This window comes from Eurypyga helias, unplaced genomic scaffold (assembly GCF_000690775.1).
Source record: "Eurypyga helias isolate BGI_N326 unplaced genomic scaffold, ASM69077v1 scaffold8679, whole genome shotgun sequence".
Taxonomy (NCBI): Eukaryota; Metazoa; Chordata; class Aves; order Eurypygiformes; family Eurypygidae; genus Eurypyga; species Eurypyga helias.
The window spans coordinates 19,062-35,903 of NW_010274018.1; the positions used below are offsets into that span (position 1 = coordinate 19,062).

At 47.0% G+C, this 16,842-nt stretch overlaps 1 protein-coding gene across 1 annotated transcript in view; it reads right to left on the reverse strand.

The window, feature by feature from the left end:
* The window catches only part of TMEM178B (transmembrane protein 178B), a gene marked incomplete at its 5' end in the record, with an annotated part of 157,830 nt that overhangs the window by 19,061 nt on the left and 121,927 nt on the right, over positions 1-16,842 (reverse strand). The window contains one exon of the mRNA XM_010159685.1: positions 41-178. Within this exon, the coding sequence (XP_010157987.1) occupies positions 41-178 (138 nt within the window). The remainder of the gene's footprint in view (positions 1-40; positions 179-16,842) is intronic.

The window sequence follows — 16,842 nt, forward strand, 5'->3', positions numbered from 1 at the left end:
AACAAGGAAAACACATTTCTTCAAACATCAACAACCTTACCTCCCATGAGGAAGAGAAGCCCCGCCACATACTGCATAAGGCCTCGATCCCAACAGCACCCCAGCACCCCGATAATCCATCCGAAGAGGATGATGGCCACAGCCATGCCCATGAAGCCAGCTGTCATCCTGCGCAGATCTGCAGTAGGGAAGTCAGAAAAACAACGTGCGTGTCAGCAACGACAAATCGGCACCCTCAGAGGTTCGCAGCAGTCTAGATCCAAAATGCTACTGCTCTGCAAGGTCTGCAGCGTGTGTCGGCACGGGATGATTTGAGTGAGGATGGTTCAGAGGCAGGACAATCCGTAAAGTATTGTATATAATAAATCCGTAAAGTATATAACAAAGAAGTTGTAGAACGGCCTGTACCTAACAGCCCTAGTCTCTGGGTACCAGCACAACACGCCTTTAAATCCTGCCTTCTCATCTGCATCCTTCACCGCTGCATCTAACGGCTGCACCCGCTCAAACCGATATGCAAAGCAGTCTCTGTGCTTTGCTCCAGTGCAGACATGTAGGGGACCCCCCTGTGTGATCTTGGGAAGCTGCTGATCCCCTCTGGGCCATGCCTTGCCACCTGTAAGTTGGGGCGTAGTGCCTGGCTGTCCAGCGGTGTTGTGTGTGAAACGGGGTACCTCCAGGATGGCGAGGCACACAGATATCCTGGTGCCAGAGACAGTAACTGCTCTGCAGATACAAGGCTGGGCACAGGATGCTTTACTGCCCTCTCCTATCTAGATGGTGACCTTGTCAGACGATTTTTGATGAGGACATTTCTGAGTGCTCCAGGGAGCACTGAAGTAGAAGGAAGGCAGGGGGCTGGAGTGAAGCATTTTGTGCCCTGCGGGTAGGCACCGAGTACTACATCTGACATGGGTGCATGGGGTTGCCCTGTATCTATTTCATAAAAAAAGGAAAAAGATCCCCAAGATCTAATGTAAGGAACCCTTAAAATAAGATGTGCCTATATCACACAATTGCCTTGTGCAAAATGATGGGACTGCTGGCATCCCTCCTCCTGCATATGCTGGGGAAAAAAAAAACCTTCACAGTTGTTTCTGATGTGAAAACCGGGCAGGGAGACCACCTGGCAACTGAAATAGCAAGGACTATGAGAGCTAAAGAGCATCTCTACGTGCTCAAATAATGCAACAGATGGGGGCATCTCCACTACCATTTGACTGTTCCCTGCTCCCCCTCCTCCCCCACTCCATGCACGCACAGAAAGTTTAAGCACTGGTATGTCAAGAGTATATGTGCAGGGAAAATTTCAGCCAAGTCAGCTCTCCAAACATGTTTCCTTCTGGATTTTTTTTTTTCCTAGCAATAATTTCACTTTCTTTCAAGAAACAGAATGCTTATGACAGAGGAAGGAAGATTTTAAAACTTGGAATCATCTGCCAGCTTCTGTGGCAGCTTTTCTCCTTGGCTAGCCTTGACTGTTTCTCAATTTCTGTTATTTTTCACCCTTTTTCCACAGTGGATCAAAAGGACTACCAATACCAGCAGTGCACATTCAGTGAAACTTGTGAACAGTGATAAATGACCATCATCAGAGACTTATAAAACCCTTTATCCAAAGAGCTACGGCTCCGCAAGATCTATAGGTGGGCTGGGACAGAATGATTTGATTCAGTGGAAGGCAGTTTACTCAGGGCTGTGCTCATTATCGCAATTCTTAATGAGAGATGGAGCTGCAGAACTCTACCCCTACCTTGAAACTAACTGGGTCCTGTAGATTGTCACGAATTTTGCAAGGGGCCCCTCTGACAACATAAGGATTACCAGGCCTTCAGCCACCAGTGACCAGAGCCCTTTTACACAAGATACACATCTTAAAATTCATATTTTTATCATGGGTTTTGTGACACTCCCACCAAAAAAAAACAACCAAAAACTCCCCACAAAGCATTTGAATATGGCCAAGGAGGTCTGGGGCAGAAAATGCATGCATTGCCTGCAAAAACTCGTCCTTCCCACAGGCAATGCTCATCTCTCTTCCTTGGGAACTTCTCAGAGCACTTTCTAAAACAAGCAATAAATGTTAGCATCTTTGATGGCAGGGTGTCTTCCTACTTTTTAGTCTGCGAAGGCCTGGGCTCAATTTGAAAGACAGATAAAACCATAAAATGTTTACTGTTTCCGATGTCATCTTCAGGAACAGCACAAGACGTCTCCCAGAAGCGCTGCACAGCTGTCTGTGTCAACTCTACCAAACCCTTCCACTACAACCTGCGACTGCCGACTCTGGCTCACAGCACCTGCTGGTCCTAATGGAGATGCAGCCCAACAACCTGCCTTTAATGAGCTGCATTCCAAGAGCTCTATTCAGCTGCAAGATGTCAGTAACTCCTCAGACCTACCCCGATGATGAGCTGATGGAGTCAGTTTGCACAGTCCCAGAGGGGATCACAAGCATCCCCACATCCTACGTACCAAACTAAGGAACGGTTTTTACCCCTCTAAAATCAGTGTGAGCTTTGCCGTTGAACAGAAGAGTTAAAGTAGCAGGACCAACATTTATATGCCCAATTCTGGGGTTTGTTTCACCTGACCTCTTTTCCTTTCTAACAACACAGCAAAATCTCTCAGCATCTTAACTCTGGGCTTACGTCATCTCTTGAAATAAACAGCAAGCTAACCTCTGACAGACTCTACCACATATAAACAAATTGAAATTGAAATTCTTTAAGAAGCCCAAGTTCAGTGGGCTCAGCTCAAAATTGCCACTGCTTAGGCCAGTCACAAGCGTGCTCCTCACAAGCCCATCCATTAGAGCTTATTTAATATAAATAAAAGATAAAGTTTCCGTTCTGTGCAAAACCATCTTGGATTTTGTCCTGCCGTAACCTTCCTTGAGGGCAGCTCTTGCTAACAACAGTGCTGGGAAAGGGGCTGCAAAGTTAGTTTCATAAAGAGCCTGCGCTTGTCCTGCATCTTCCTGGTGCTCCTCATCTGTCAGAGCCCACATGAAGCTGAGGTCAGTGCTGGGAACAAGTCTAAGCACAGCGATTCCGTTGTGGGAAAGCAGTTAATGTATGTAACTGAATCAGGACCCCCAGGCTGTTTAGTGTGGAGAAGGCCAGGCAACAGGCGTCGTCTTCTCTGGGCACAAACCCCTATTAGCGGTACTTTTCACAACAGCTATTCTGTCGGTGTGGTGCTCACTGTGAAAAGGACAGCAGAAAAGCAAAGCTCTGCAGTGTGTACTCGAGGCAATATATAAGTTCCTTCTACTTATTTAGGAGCAAGGGATGCCATATAAATATAAACACTAGCTCATCAGTGCAAACGGATGGGGTTTTGCCTGAGTTTGACTGGCACTGGTAAGACCTTCCCTGAATACATCCTGCAAAGGTAAAAAGGGTGATGCTTTGTCACGTAACACCACTTCATGACATTTGAGCACATCCTGGGTTTGGTTTTTTTATTTTTCTGAAATTGCTTTTATTTATTTTTAGATTATGAAATGAATGGTTCTCGCCTTTTCTTGGAAAACCACTCTGAGTAACTACAGCGTCTCAGGATCATGGCATGACAATCCCAGTCAGCTGGAGGAGTGAGCAAAATGCATTGTTGAATCTTACCCAGCCAAGTGGGTAATACCTTATCTGAGCTTGCTCATGCACTGTTTAGCTGGTTCTACGGCTGACCCTCTCCTGGATAACCATCCCAAGTCCTAAGGCTTCAGCAAAGTTCACAGACTGCAGTGGTACTATGAATCCACCTTCTCCATCCCCTAGTAACTCAAACCTGTAGGAATGTAGCTACCGGGTGCAAGCAAGGAAGGCATTACACTGCTTGTTCTGTAAGACCTGTAATGCAGAAGTTCATTTTCAAGGCCTTGCCTGTTTGATCAGAGATTTCAATGTTTTACTACACAGACTCAGATACCCCTGTCACTTGTGGGTGAAAGTGCAATATTGTCTTTCCACTCATTTTCAGAGACACCGTCTTCATCCCATTTTCTTTTTTATAGTAACAGACTTAAAAGCTATGTGTGAATATACCCTCGGGAGCACTTTCCATGCCTAGCACTGCTACAGGTGCTGCTGCATCTAATAGGCAGGGAACTCAATCTTGATTTAAAACCAGTGGGGATCATCAGGCCAGGAATATAGGCATCATGTTCATGTAGGCTGGAAACAACAAATTTCTTGATTGATAAAACTGGAGAAGGGACAGGGAATGAAGTAATCCAATTCCCATGACTGAAACTGAAATGGTAATTTTGAAAGCCACAAGCTTCGTGAATCGTGATGAAAAGAGAAACATTAGCATTTTAGACAACCTCCTTAAAATAGAGACAGGTTCTCATAAACCAACATGCATTTCCTAAAAGCGTTTTAGTCTTCCACTGGAGAATATTAACTCTAAAGGTTCTCTGAAGATAAAGGCAGAAGAGCTGATTAAGACCCGTTTATTTCCAAGCAGCATGTGGTAGAAGGTTCTCTCTGTCAGTCTGCAAATGCCCCTGCCCTTCATTTCACCCTGATATCTGTCTGTCTGTATTTGTTATGAGCAATGAAGTAGTTCATGCTGGTTGTCACATCATGGAAGAAGTTTCACACCCCAGCAGCTGCAAACATAACATGTTCTGAATCAGCGTTGCTTCTCGAAAATTTCAATATGCCTTTTTGACTTCTGATGTTCTGTGCTCTTCCTTGAAATTGCAAGTCATCTTTCCAAAGCAAGGGCTCGGTCCTCCTGTTGATATCTATCTTCCTTTCCACAGGCGGGTTTAATTATACTTCCAAAATATTAGAGATTTCTTTTTCACAACACATCCAGGAAGGAAAATACGAGCCTCTTGTGAAAGGTGGGGAAACCAAGACGAGACTAGTCAACCTGCCCGTGGCTACATGAAAACTTTGTGGAGGAGCGTGTAATTGCGTCTGTGTTATCAGGCTTTCTCGCAAACCCTTTAGCCACACAGCACGCTGCTCTGGCTTTCAGAACTGCTTGTTCTCAAGCGTTTGTTACCAGATCAAACTACAGTGCTTGTTATCAGACCACCAGAAAGCACAATACTGCTGCAAATAGCATTTCAGACACTCATCCCGCATCTCCTCCTTTCTTCTCCCAGTAGAGAAAGGTCTATAGTGACTAACGACCCTGAAATCTGCATCCAGAATATCTAGAACAGCTTAGAAGACATTCCGGGTACAGAGCTGTTCTTCCCCGAGATGTCCCAAGAACAGGGGAATCAAAAAGGAAATCACAAATGTACTTCTGTGCCCCTCTAGGACCAAAAGTCAGAATATAGCATTGCCACCAGCCAAAATAGACTGGGATAGCATAATTCTTTAGCATAATCCTTCATTGCGGTCAGTTTGATCTATACCCTCCTGTGCTAGAATCAATCTCTTTTGTCTTTACCAGTGTGGGATTAAAACCATTTGTATCTGAAAAGAGTCTAAATCACTCTTTTTTCATTTTTTCCAAACAAATATACGTATTGGAAATGGTTCAAGAACTGCTCACAGCCCAAGAGCACAATTTACCAGAGTTCACTAAGCTTTGTTTAAATGACTTCTCTTACAAAGACTCAGCAGCACAGAGGTACCTTTCTCTGACACCAGCTCCTCTCTTACCTCACCCCAAAACTACAGGGGGAACAAGATGTCAAATGGGACAGATGTGTCTTTTACTGAGTGGCAGCCCTAGCAGCTCCCAGCTGCGGCAAACAAGCGAGTGTTAATGCAGGTGACTTTGAGTGGCATCTTCTGGCTCTCACTATTCTCTCCGCACAGCTTAAGACTGTATTTTAGATGAGGTTGGCAAGTAGAGGGTGAGGTTTTAATCTTTTCTTTCCACTTCAGGTATGGAGAGATAAGAAAAGAAATATGTATTAGCCTACCCGAGACTCAGTTAAAATCTCTGAGTGCCTTTTACTGAATCATGTGGCAACGCAGTCTTCAGTTTAAAGATTAACGCAATCACAATGAGTACAACCCACTTCAACAAAAGTTACAGTGGATTATATTTATAGGTAAGCAGTCTGCACCAGAGAGTAACTCGGAAATTACGCACGTCACAAACCCATCCGCTAAAACACAACTCTCCCAAAGCTGGGACAAAGAGCAGCGAAGACCCTCACAAAAAGAGATACCAAATCTGAAGGATTTGGGTGAGGTGCAATGGTGTTTATTAGATACAGGTATAACTTCTCCAAACCCAGAAAATACCATCACCTTCTCTAGACCAGGGTTTGTTGGTTACACGATGAAGCGTTAAGCGTTCGGTTGCCAGCGTGTATGAGCTCGCTTAGATGGAAACGCTGATAGGAAGCTTCACAAACTGGCTGTGGTCTCTGCTAGTCAGCATGTCCCCCAGGATAGGGTGTAGAATGGACATCCTGACACATGACGTGTTCTTGTCAGGACAGACCATCTATCTGGATTTCCTCTGTCAGAGTTCTGGAGGGTTCTTACCATTATTTAAAACAGAAACAATGACAAAAGGCAGGTGTCAGCTGTGCACTGCTGGACATCAGCCTGCCTTCCTTCCTAAGGAATGCCACAACCCCAGAGGCAGGTTCATCAGGGGAGGAATGAAGTCCTGTCTCCTGCAGAGGCTGACACCTTCACAGTTTCATGCTGATGAACAGCAAACTCCACATGACACTGCAATTTCTTGTCTCCGGTGAACCTTCTTGTAAGGCACCAGAGAGGGAGGGGGCATCCCAGACCAAGTCCCACACTGGCGTGTTACTGTCTGAAAGCAGTTCCTCCAGTACTTGGGGAAATTACAGGGTCCTAAGGAATACTGCAGTGGCTGAAAGCACCATCTGGAACTGGAATATCAAGTTCTGATTTTACTCTTTCCTTTTGCTCATACAGAGCAGTGAAGAGACAAAAGAAAACGACCAGATAACGAGAGACATTTAAGGAGGCAGGAGAGAAGGAAGTAAAAAAGCTTGTTTAAGTGCAGATGGGAAAAGGCGAGAAAAAGCATCTCATGAGGCTGAAAAAATGGATTTGTCTTCAAGAGACTTTACGATATAGATATTAGAGAGATCGATGCATAAAGGAGGCATTTGCGCAGCAGAAGTTTAACACATCAGACGCAGTTCTACTGTAGAAGGCGGAAAACTTATGTCAGGTCTTGGGAGAAAGACGGCTCTGAATACCACCCCATAGAAGGGTTCAGCCTTTTGCTCCAATCCTACTTCCCCCTCTGCTGAAAAAGAAATTCTGGCCAGAGAAGAAAAGGGATGTTTTTAATCTGCTGTGTGGCTACTCAGCTCGGAGTGCCGGCAGGCTAGGAAGGAAACAGCAGCTTTGCCCTTACAACCCTTGATGTAGTGGGCCAGAGCTGCTGGGCCTATGCCAAAGCATTATTCCACTCTACCCTACCCTCCTCCAAGCCATTCCTTCCCCTTCTCAGGTTCTGGAGAGGAGATCTTTCTTCTCACAAAGTACCCGAAGCTGATAATTTCTATTTACTCAGTGATGTTCAAGAGCTGATGCTGAAGAGCCTTTCTCTCTCCACATTCACCACCCAGGCTCCTAGCACTGCAATATATGATCATCTAGGAACATTTCCAAGCTTTGGTCCCAGCAGAGTACACATGCAATTTGCCCAGTCAACCCTTTCATCCCGCCTCTCTCTCCTTCATTCCCTAGAAACGGGGAAGAAAGTCTGAGGTACCTGCATTTTTGGCCATCCTTCTTCATATTCATAACTTTAATCCTTCCTACTCCTGCTACGTGAGGCCACACAAGGTGAACATTTCCCAGTTGTAGCCATGCCAAAAGGCTTTTTGTTATACAGCTTTCATGGATTATGCAGGTGTTGAAGAATTAGAGGCACTTGTAATAAAACAGCTTCTGCTCAATTTCAGTGCGAACTCGGGGCCTTTATCAGATCAGAGCTGTGCTTTTTTCCCATTTTTCTCCCTTTTTATTCCCTTGAACAACTCAGGGAGTACAACTTCCTTAAAACTGGGCACCTCCTACTTTAAGCGACCTCTCCTTTCAGCCACCACAAGTAGGATCCTGCTGGGGAGGAAGCACAACACAGCCCCTCAGCACCATGTTAGCCTGGCCAGAGGATGCAAGGCACCACCTTCCTGTGCCTGGCACCTCCAGCCATGGTGGCAGTGGGAGAGACCAAGTGGAAACCCCAGCTTTCTAAATGGAAGTTTTCCTGCATTCTCCAATGGTCCGGAAGAAAGCTGCGATGGGGTCTGGGTTTCAGGGCAAAGATGGTGCCCTTCATCCTAAAGTGCTTTCAGTGCTGGCAAGGAGTGCTGCCCCGACACCATGGAAGACTGAACTACCCCGTTTATCCCTCCCCGCTACTAGGTACGGTGCACAGGGGGAAATGCAGAGCAGGGCATCAGGGCAAGCTTCGCCATGCAGCTCTGCCAGGGTGTCACGGGCACCTAGAGATGCCTTGGGGACAAGTGGTCCCTGCAGCACCCCAACCTCCGAGGGACTGAGCATCTGAAGTGAAGAGCCCAGTGAGCTCTGCTTCCCCTGAGATCAGTGGGAGAGTTGGGTGTCCAAAGCTTTCCTCTGAAAATCCGACTTTTTCTCACCTCCCAGGGGTGCCGTGGGGGCCAATTCACCACTCTTCTTTCAGAGGTATTCAGGTAACAGTGATGTACAGAGTAGAGTAACAGTTGTGTAAAAATAATCTGGATACAGAAAGCCCCATATCCTCCTATATATAGTCATGGCTTTATTGTCTAGTTCACAAAAGTCTGCTTCCACAGAGAGTATGCTCTGCCCTGTTACACCCTGCTTTTTATATGTCAGCCACCAGCCCAGCATCTGCATGTCCACTACATACATGAGAGTTCATTAAAACTCCATCTCCACTTGGAATCTCTTGAACCAATTCTTGCAAAGGTAGCCAGGGCTCATCAGGGCCAGAAGGAAGCAGAAGGAAAAACAGAAACACCTTTTTTCCTCCTTTTTATTTTTTTTTTTCAGTGATAAGAGAGGACAAAACCAGGTGGAGAATGAGAATAATGAGGAAAATTAAAGGCAAGTTTGTATTAAAGATGGCAAACAGAGTGTGACAGGAAGCAAGAACCATAATTGTATGTAAAAACCCAGGATCAGGCAGTGTTAAGAGTCTTTTGTAAAACGCAGATTTACCCTAAATTCCAAACAAAGTTGGAGGTACACAGGACTGAGCCACAGGAGGAGAAGGAAGGGCAATACAGGAAAGGAAAGACGGTAATGCCTCCTCTGTTTTTCCTTCTTCCCTCTGCATTTGACTTCACTTCCCTACTGCCCATCCCAGACCATCACTGAAGACTTGCTGATGTTCAGGAGCAACTAAAACATTATCCTAAAGGGTTTTCTTCCCTTTCAGCCCCTGCCCCAGCCACTAGTGTAATATTATGCAGCACAAGCCTGAGAATAATCCCATCATAAAGCATTCAGAGCAGCAGGATTGATAAATGACCAGGATGAAAAAGGCTGGAGGTGGAGAGATGGTATCTCTGCTTTATCAGTGCCCCAGCACTGTGCTCAACCACACTCATTCCTCAGACCCCAGCTTTAAACATTTTAATTCAGGAACTCTGAAAGGTGTATTCTTGCCTTCAAAAAGAAGCCCATTTAATGCAAGTGAGGCTGGGCTGGGGGCTGGGAAGAGAGGAAGGCGATGGGGGAGAAGGAGGGAAGAAGTACAGAAAGACATTTAAAGCTGTGAGAAAACACGCTTTCTTATGCAGAAATTTTGATTTTTGAAGTTTACTCTTCTATTAACATTTAAATTGAAAGGCGTTTCTTCCAAGCTCCACATAGGAAACCAGAAAATCTGCATTTAAATAGATACCATTTAAAAATGGGGAAAAATATATATCAGCATTGAATGCTTCTCCATTTGTCTGAAAAGGATTTCTCTTATAGATGATTATTAATTTTTTTCTTTTTTCTTTGTGTGTGCTAAAAAGAGAAATTGGAAGTACATTAAAATTCTGCTTGGCATGAGGAGAAGGCGGGGGAGATGGCTGCTTAATTGCCCAAAACCCAAGTTTTCAGCTCAGATATTCTGCAGGACGGTCTCTGGAGCCTGCAGGAGGTGATCTAGCCTACTGCCAGGGATGAGCCCAAGAGAATCTTCTCCTGCCTGGTCCTGGTGCCATAGTGCCCATGTCCAAGGGGATGCACATTCCCACTGAAATGCCCACCTTGCTGGGGTCATCGCCAGGGGCCACAGTCCCGGCTGGAGAATCAGACCTTCCGCAGTTGTGGTAGATACCGCTGTACCTTCAGGGCACCCTCTAGGAGACAGGGCCGGGCACCTCCCCAGAAGGCACCTAGGCACAGCTGGTGTGTGTGCTGTTAGCTGGGGTGTCACAGGGGAAGAGCTCACAGGCAGGACTCAGTTGGGCTCAGGGAGGCTGTGCTCACAGGGTTTGGAGAGACCTCCCAGGGCAAGAAGAATCATAGAATCATGGAATGGTTGGAAGGGGTGTTAAAGATCACCTAGTTCCAACCCCCCTGCCATGGGCAGGGACACCTTCCACTAGACCAGGTTGCTCAAAGTCTCATCCAGCCTGGCCTTGAACACTTCCAGGGATGGGGCATCCACAGCTGCTCTGGGCAACCTGTTCAACCTGTTCCAGTGGCTCACCACCCTCTCCATGAAGAACTTTCTCCTGATATCCAAGCTAAATCTCCCCGCTTTCAATTTAAACTTGTTAAAGAGATGTCCACATGTCGATCCAGGTTTCACATTGTGCTCCCGTCTTGTGCACTGGCACCTGGGGCTCTGCACAGCCCATCACAAACTACCTATGAGAGTTGGATCTGGTGTTTTGCACCGTCTCCCTCTTCTGCAGCAAAAGCAGCAGGAACGTGAGAGAGCACGAGCAGCCTCCCTAGCAGGGGAGAGCTGAAGTCCCCAACACACATGCAGCGAGGTGGAAAGCTGGAAATTAATAAAGGCGATATCCCCACGTTGCACGCAAGTTGTCCCTACCTCTGCTCACACCGGCTCCTTCCTGCCTTCTCTCTGCCTGGAGTGACCGCTCTGAAGCTCAGCCTCGTCATGGGCCAGTGGCCCAGGTCCCATATGATGGCGATCGGCTCACATAAGGAGGGACAGGCAAGAAAATGGAGGGGGAGCAGGGAAGTTTCTGCCTTGAGGGAGAGGGGACTCTCACGGGCTGTTCACAGCAGAATCCCTGTTTCTTTGTTTTTGTCACGAGTGCTGAAATTAAATTTCATCTACCAGCAGCGTTCAGGGAGCAACAAACAGCCACCTGCACATGGTGCTCTCTCTGTGTTCAGGGCCACCTGCACATGGTGCTCTCTCTGTTCCAGGGCATAATGGGCTTCCTCGCCAGTGAAGAATCCCTGGGACAATCCAATTATTAATATTCATTCCCTTTTTTTCCACCTCATCTTCAAGCTCATTCCTTAGGAAAAGGTCAGACACACACCACCCCCCCAGCAGTACATCATCGGCTACCTCAAGCCATGTCAAAAAGGGAATAATCAGGAGCGAAGGAGGGTTGGTGCCCCAGAGGCTCAGCTACGGACTCTGGTGGCTTTCACCTTCAGGTCACTGGTCTGAATCTAGGTCAGGCTGGCCTGGCTCCGAGCTACAGTCCAAAAGCTGGGCAGTCCTTCCCGTGAAATAGCAGCTCCATAGAAACTCAGAGGACAAGCACCTACACCGTGCTTTGGCTCTCTGTAGAGAGTAACAATGCAACACAGATTTAACTCTTTGCCAGAGTTCTAGGCACTTCTCCTCCTCCTGCCTCTCTAATGGATGGCTCCAGCGCTTCCTGCTGGACATTAGGCTGATTTAAAAAAAAAAAACAAGGTGGGAAAAGCCAAAGGAAAAAATGAGGCATGATGAGGATGGTTCAGTGATCCAGGTACTAGCATAGAGTCTGTGAAGATGCAGATACTGCATCTCACAGTCTTGCAGGGCCAGAAAGCCAGGCTTTGTGTGCCTCACTTCTCATAAACTGGGATGATCTCATCTCACTGGATCGTTTTGAGGATTAACACATTAAAGACTGGGAGCTAGGTTCTCTGCCATGATGGTACCAGAAGCCCTAAAAATACCTTGGATGGGTAAAAACTCTGCAAGAGGATATGGGAATTTCTTTCAGCGGTGATTTTGAATACAATCTGATTAAAATCCAGAAAAGCCCAGAGATGTAAATAAGCAGGACGGTAGCTCTCATCTGTACACAGGCACCTGTTAGCTTGGGGAGAGGAGCTGAACATCACAACTATTTCTCGGGCCAAGCTGCAATCATGGAACCAATATCCACAGTCTCCCAGTCTGACACTGGGTTCCCATCAGACTTACGTTTTGCAGCATGATCCTGTCTCTAGTTACTGGGTCAGTGAAGACAAACTTCTCCTGTCACTCAGCAACCAAACGAATTTGGCCAACTTGCTCTCATTGCTCCTCCATCTCCCCCTCCCAGCTTGCTGGGATCTCACTGTCTCGTTCTTTCTGGAGCCTCTAGCTAATTTTTTTCCCATGCAGATCACAACCACTTTCTGAAAATATATACGTGACAAGAAGAAATGCTTAGTAGAAGAAGCAGGTGCCTGGAAAATGGATTCCCATTTGTCCCTCCCTCCCCCTCTCCAAAACCCAATCATTTCCCTGTTAATAAGCTCGCTGACTATAATGTGGCACTAACCTTTCACAATTGATGCCAGTGACATTTTGACAGTTCCACATATGGGCCTGCCGAAAGCAGAAGGAATATAAATTTGCAATTTGGTAAAAAGCTGGGTGAGCAGCCAAAGCAGCTTGGGGGAAGGCAGAGAAACCCACCAAGCAGCCAAACAAAAACCCACTGCACAGATGTTACGCCCAGCAAAAAGGGAAAGCACATCCACAGCTGGATGTACCCCAGCAAATATGTGCTTGGAAAAAAAGCCTTAGGAACCCATTAAGCCCAGTCTAGCCTGAGATGCTTCCCGACAGATTCTCCTCATGTGGCAAATTTAGGGAAAGTCTTTCCTAGCAGAAGGGAAATGGGGCACGGCACTCAATCTGTGCAAACTACATGGTTACCCTCCAATGTCACAGGACTCGGCAGTTGCTCTAACAAGGAATCTTCAGCATTTCCCCCAATGTGATCAGCCGCAGGGAAACAGCTATTTGCTAACGCAGTTTTGCAGGGTGCCTTTGAATTTACTTTTCAGGGCACCTCTGCACTAAACATCACTGAGAGGTCGCAGATTGGCTCAGCTGCTCGGCACGTGGATCACACATCACACATCTTCTCCCAGTTACGTCTAGACTGAATCCCACCACATTTGGCTAAGAACTCATGTCCAGAAAAAGGGCCCAATCATCATGTGACCAGATAAGAAAAATGTTGCCCTTAGTGGTTTGTTCAGCTGGTTAACTAACCCCCACTGTTAGACAGACAATCCTACTCTTTCATTTGGATATGTCTCATTTCTGCTTCCAGGCACAGTTATTGCTACATGGTGAGGTAAGTGGTGCTGTGATCACTCCTTTTCTTTCCGATCCCCATTTCAGCAACACTGAAATAATTTTTTTGCCGAATTCAGAGGACTGTGGCTTTTACCATGGTTTGCTGATGCCTTGGTGGAAAATGTGGATGTAAATCGTCATGTGTAGTAATGCTATGGTTGCTGAACGTGGCTAACCAGTGATGCAAAATTACTATTTAAATGTAATGGTTTATTTGAATTTTCTTTACGACTGTGGGTCCTTTAGGCAGACCAGGCAGGGAGGCAGCACAAGGGTCTGGATAAGCATACCCCAGCTTGCAACTGAGGGGCAAATGGGGCATGTTCTTCCCATCTCCAGACCCACAGAGCCAAATGTGGAGCCCGAAGGAGCTCTGCCAAATTCCAGAACGCTCCCTAAGGAAGAGTAGTGGGAGCCACCATGGGTCAGCAGCTGCTGATGGAGGTGGGCTGGCACTGAAAGCACAGCTTCAGAAAGCTGGGTCTCTGCACAGGCTGGGAACAGTAAGCCTGACCAAAAAGTCAGTTTTACTGTTTTTGAGACATTTTCCCTGAAGTGTTTTTGTGCTGAAGAAATAATAGTAGGGTAGCTGCTGGATCGCTGTATTAACCACACTTGCGGGGAGTGTGAAGCCGAAGACCTTTCTGAAGTAATATCACTTGATAGGCAGGGGACTGTGGCCAAGGCTGGACCATGTGTGGGTGTTTTGTGCGATTGCAGGATACAGATGACTGCTTCCAGCACGACATTTGGTCAGGGTTATACTTGATGGGATTGGGAGGATGATGGGGGTCAGAAGTGCAGGGTGTCCAGCAGTTTTGACAGAGTGCATGCTGGATTTCACCATGGCATGCTTGATCTGAAGTCGCTCACCTTTCAGACATCAGGAAACAGCATAAAGTTGCTTCCAAAGCCAGTATATGATATTTAGCTCTGACAGCTTCTGGCAACACATTCCTTCATCTAAAATAACTGGTAGGATCCAACTTGGCATGTGAGACTACCTCGTCTCATCAAACAAAAAAAGTGGGACTTAGTCATCCTTTGGCTGCAGCTCTGCAAGCAGGTAGGGTTCCACACAGGCATGGGGCAGAGCGAGCCTTGTCCTAGCAATGCTGCTGACAGAGAACAGCCCGTAGATGTTCAGCCAAAGCTTCCCCCTTGAGTCAGCTCATTCCTAATTTTGCAGAGGGTCTCCCTGCCCCAGCACCCAGTTCCCACCCCCAGAAGGCCTTATTTGCTCCTCTGATTCCCCGAACTGCTAACAAGCTGTGCTGCTATTCCCACTTTTTCAGGAAAGACCTGTCCTGGCAGAGGCTCTCCTGCTGGCAGCCGCAGTGGAAGCGCTGGTTAGCGGCAGATTTTTCTACAGCACGCGTTAGCACTCCCGCTGCTGCTATCGTTACAAAAGCCTACGCCAAACCGGTGCAACCGTGGGAGACTTTCTGAGAAATGACCTCACACTGGTGGAAGTTGGCCGGTTTACACAGCCTCCACGCGCTGATGGACAGGGCAGGAGTATGAAAAATCTTGCAGCTGTTTGTGGTCTCGTAAGACCTGCTACCTTTTCCCAGAAAGCCCCCATCAACCTTTGCTAAGGAAAACGGTGAGTGCTGATGCAGCAGAGGCCTGCAGGCAGCACCCTATAGCCCCAGGGTCCGACAGAGTGGCGTGAGGCCATGAGACGTGGCTTGAGACCTCTGATGAGGCTGATGCTTGCATGGTAAACAGGATAGAAGGGCCCCGATTCCTGAAGATACCACTGTATGTTCTACAAGATTATCTAAGGTCACCTAAAACCAACAAACAGCTCCCTCATACACCACCAACAGACCCCAGCGGCTTTTCTTCATAGCATGTATTTTGCGACTGCCATCCCAAATGGTGGATTGTTGTCGCTTCCATGGATCTGATATAACATGTCCACATAACCCAAGTTCCTGTGCAGTCTCTGAAGTCTGCAGGCTGCACAGTGACATGAGGACGAAGGGTGCCACCTGTCTTTACCCTACCTACCTCATCAATCAGCCAGAAGCAGGGCTGATTATGTGTTTGGAGACATGCAAAAAGAGAGACGGGGAAGGAGATGACAGTTATAAATGTTTTGCAACCTGAATGTGACATTAATATATGTATGCAGTGTGTTCACATTAGCTATTTGTGCACAACCCTAACAAATACCATGTTTGACAGCAGTTTCACAAAACCACTCAGTGATCAGGAAGAGCTCGCCACGAAACAGAATCTCTGGTTTTACTGAGAAAAAAAGAAACATCGTTGTACTTGGTCAGATCCTTGATTTAGTGGAAATGCAGAGCAACTCCAATGAGCTCCACATAAAGTTTACTTACTCACAAGCATATTGAAATGACCAGATAGCTAAGCGATCAGCACCTGCTCCATAAAACATGTGCTTGGTTTCTGTGCCCCAAAAGAGAGTTTCAGTAAGCTTCCAAAACTAGAAATACTGACATAGGATGGATGACATTGTCACATCTCCACCCAAGGGACGACTCCTTGCGGAAGGCACAGCTATCCTGTTTCTTTCATTGGGTAATGGGCTGGTGGCTGCACTCGGAAGTCAGAGAGTTCACCATACTACAAGGCTTTCTTTATGCGTTCACCTTAAAGGCTGAGTCTGTGACACTGATGCAGATCAGAGATGTTTTTAACAGAAGGTGGAAGCTGATGGCCCAACTACCTCTCCTATGATGAAAGGCTGAGAGAGTTGGGCTTGTTCAGCCTGGAGAAGAGAAGGCTCCGGGGAGCCCTTATAGCACCTTCCAGTGCCTGAAGGGGCTACCAGGAAGCTGGGGGGGACTTTTTACAAGGGTCTGTAGTGACAGGACAAGGGGTAATGGGTTTAAGTTGAAAGTGGGGAGGTTTAGATTGGATATCAGGAAGAAGTCCTTCACAGAGAGGGTGGGGAGGCATCGGAACAGGCTGCCCAGAGAAGCTGTGGATGCCCCATCCCTGGCTGTCTTCAAGGCCAGGCTGGATGAGGCTTTGAGAAACCTGGTCTAGTGGAAGGTGTCCCTGCCCATGGCAGGGGGGTAGGAACTGGATGGTCTGTAAGGTCCCTTCCAACCCAAACCCTTCTGTGATTCTGTGATTTTCCTCACGCTGCCCATGCGCTGTAGTGCTGCATGTGGAGACATGCACACACGAGCTGTAGGTAGTCCATTCCCCCTTGCCTGGTACCAGGGAAGCCTTGGGGCTACTCTTGCTGGTGCAGGGCTCAGCCACGGCTTCACGATGGTAGTATGTATGTCAGGACTGGCTGAGGCCAGATTCTCCATCTGGCCAGATCTACCATCTCCTTACTCTCATGACAAAAACGTCTTTAAGAACCAGAGG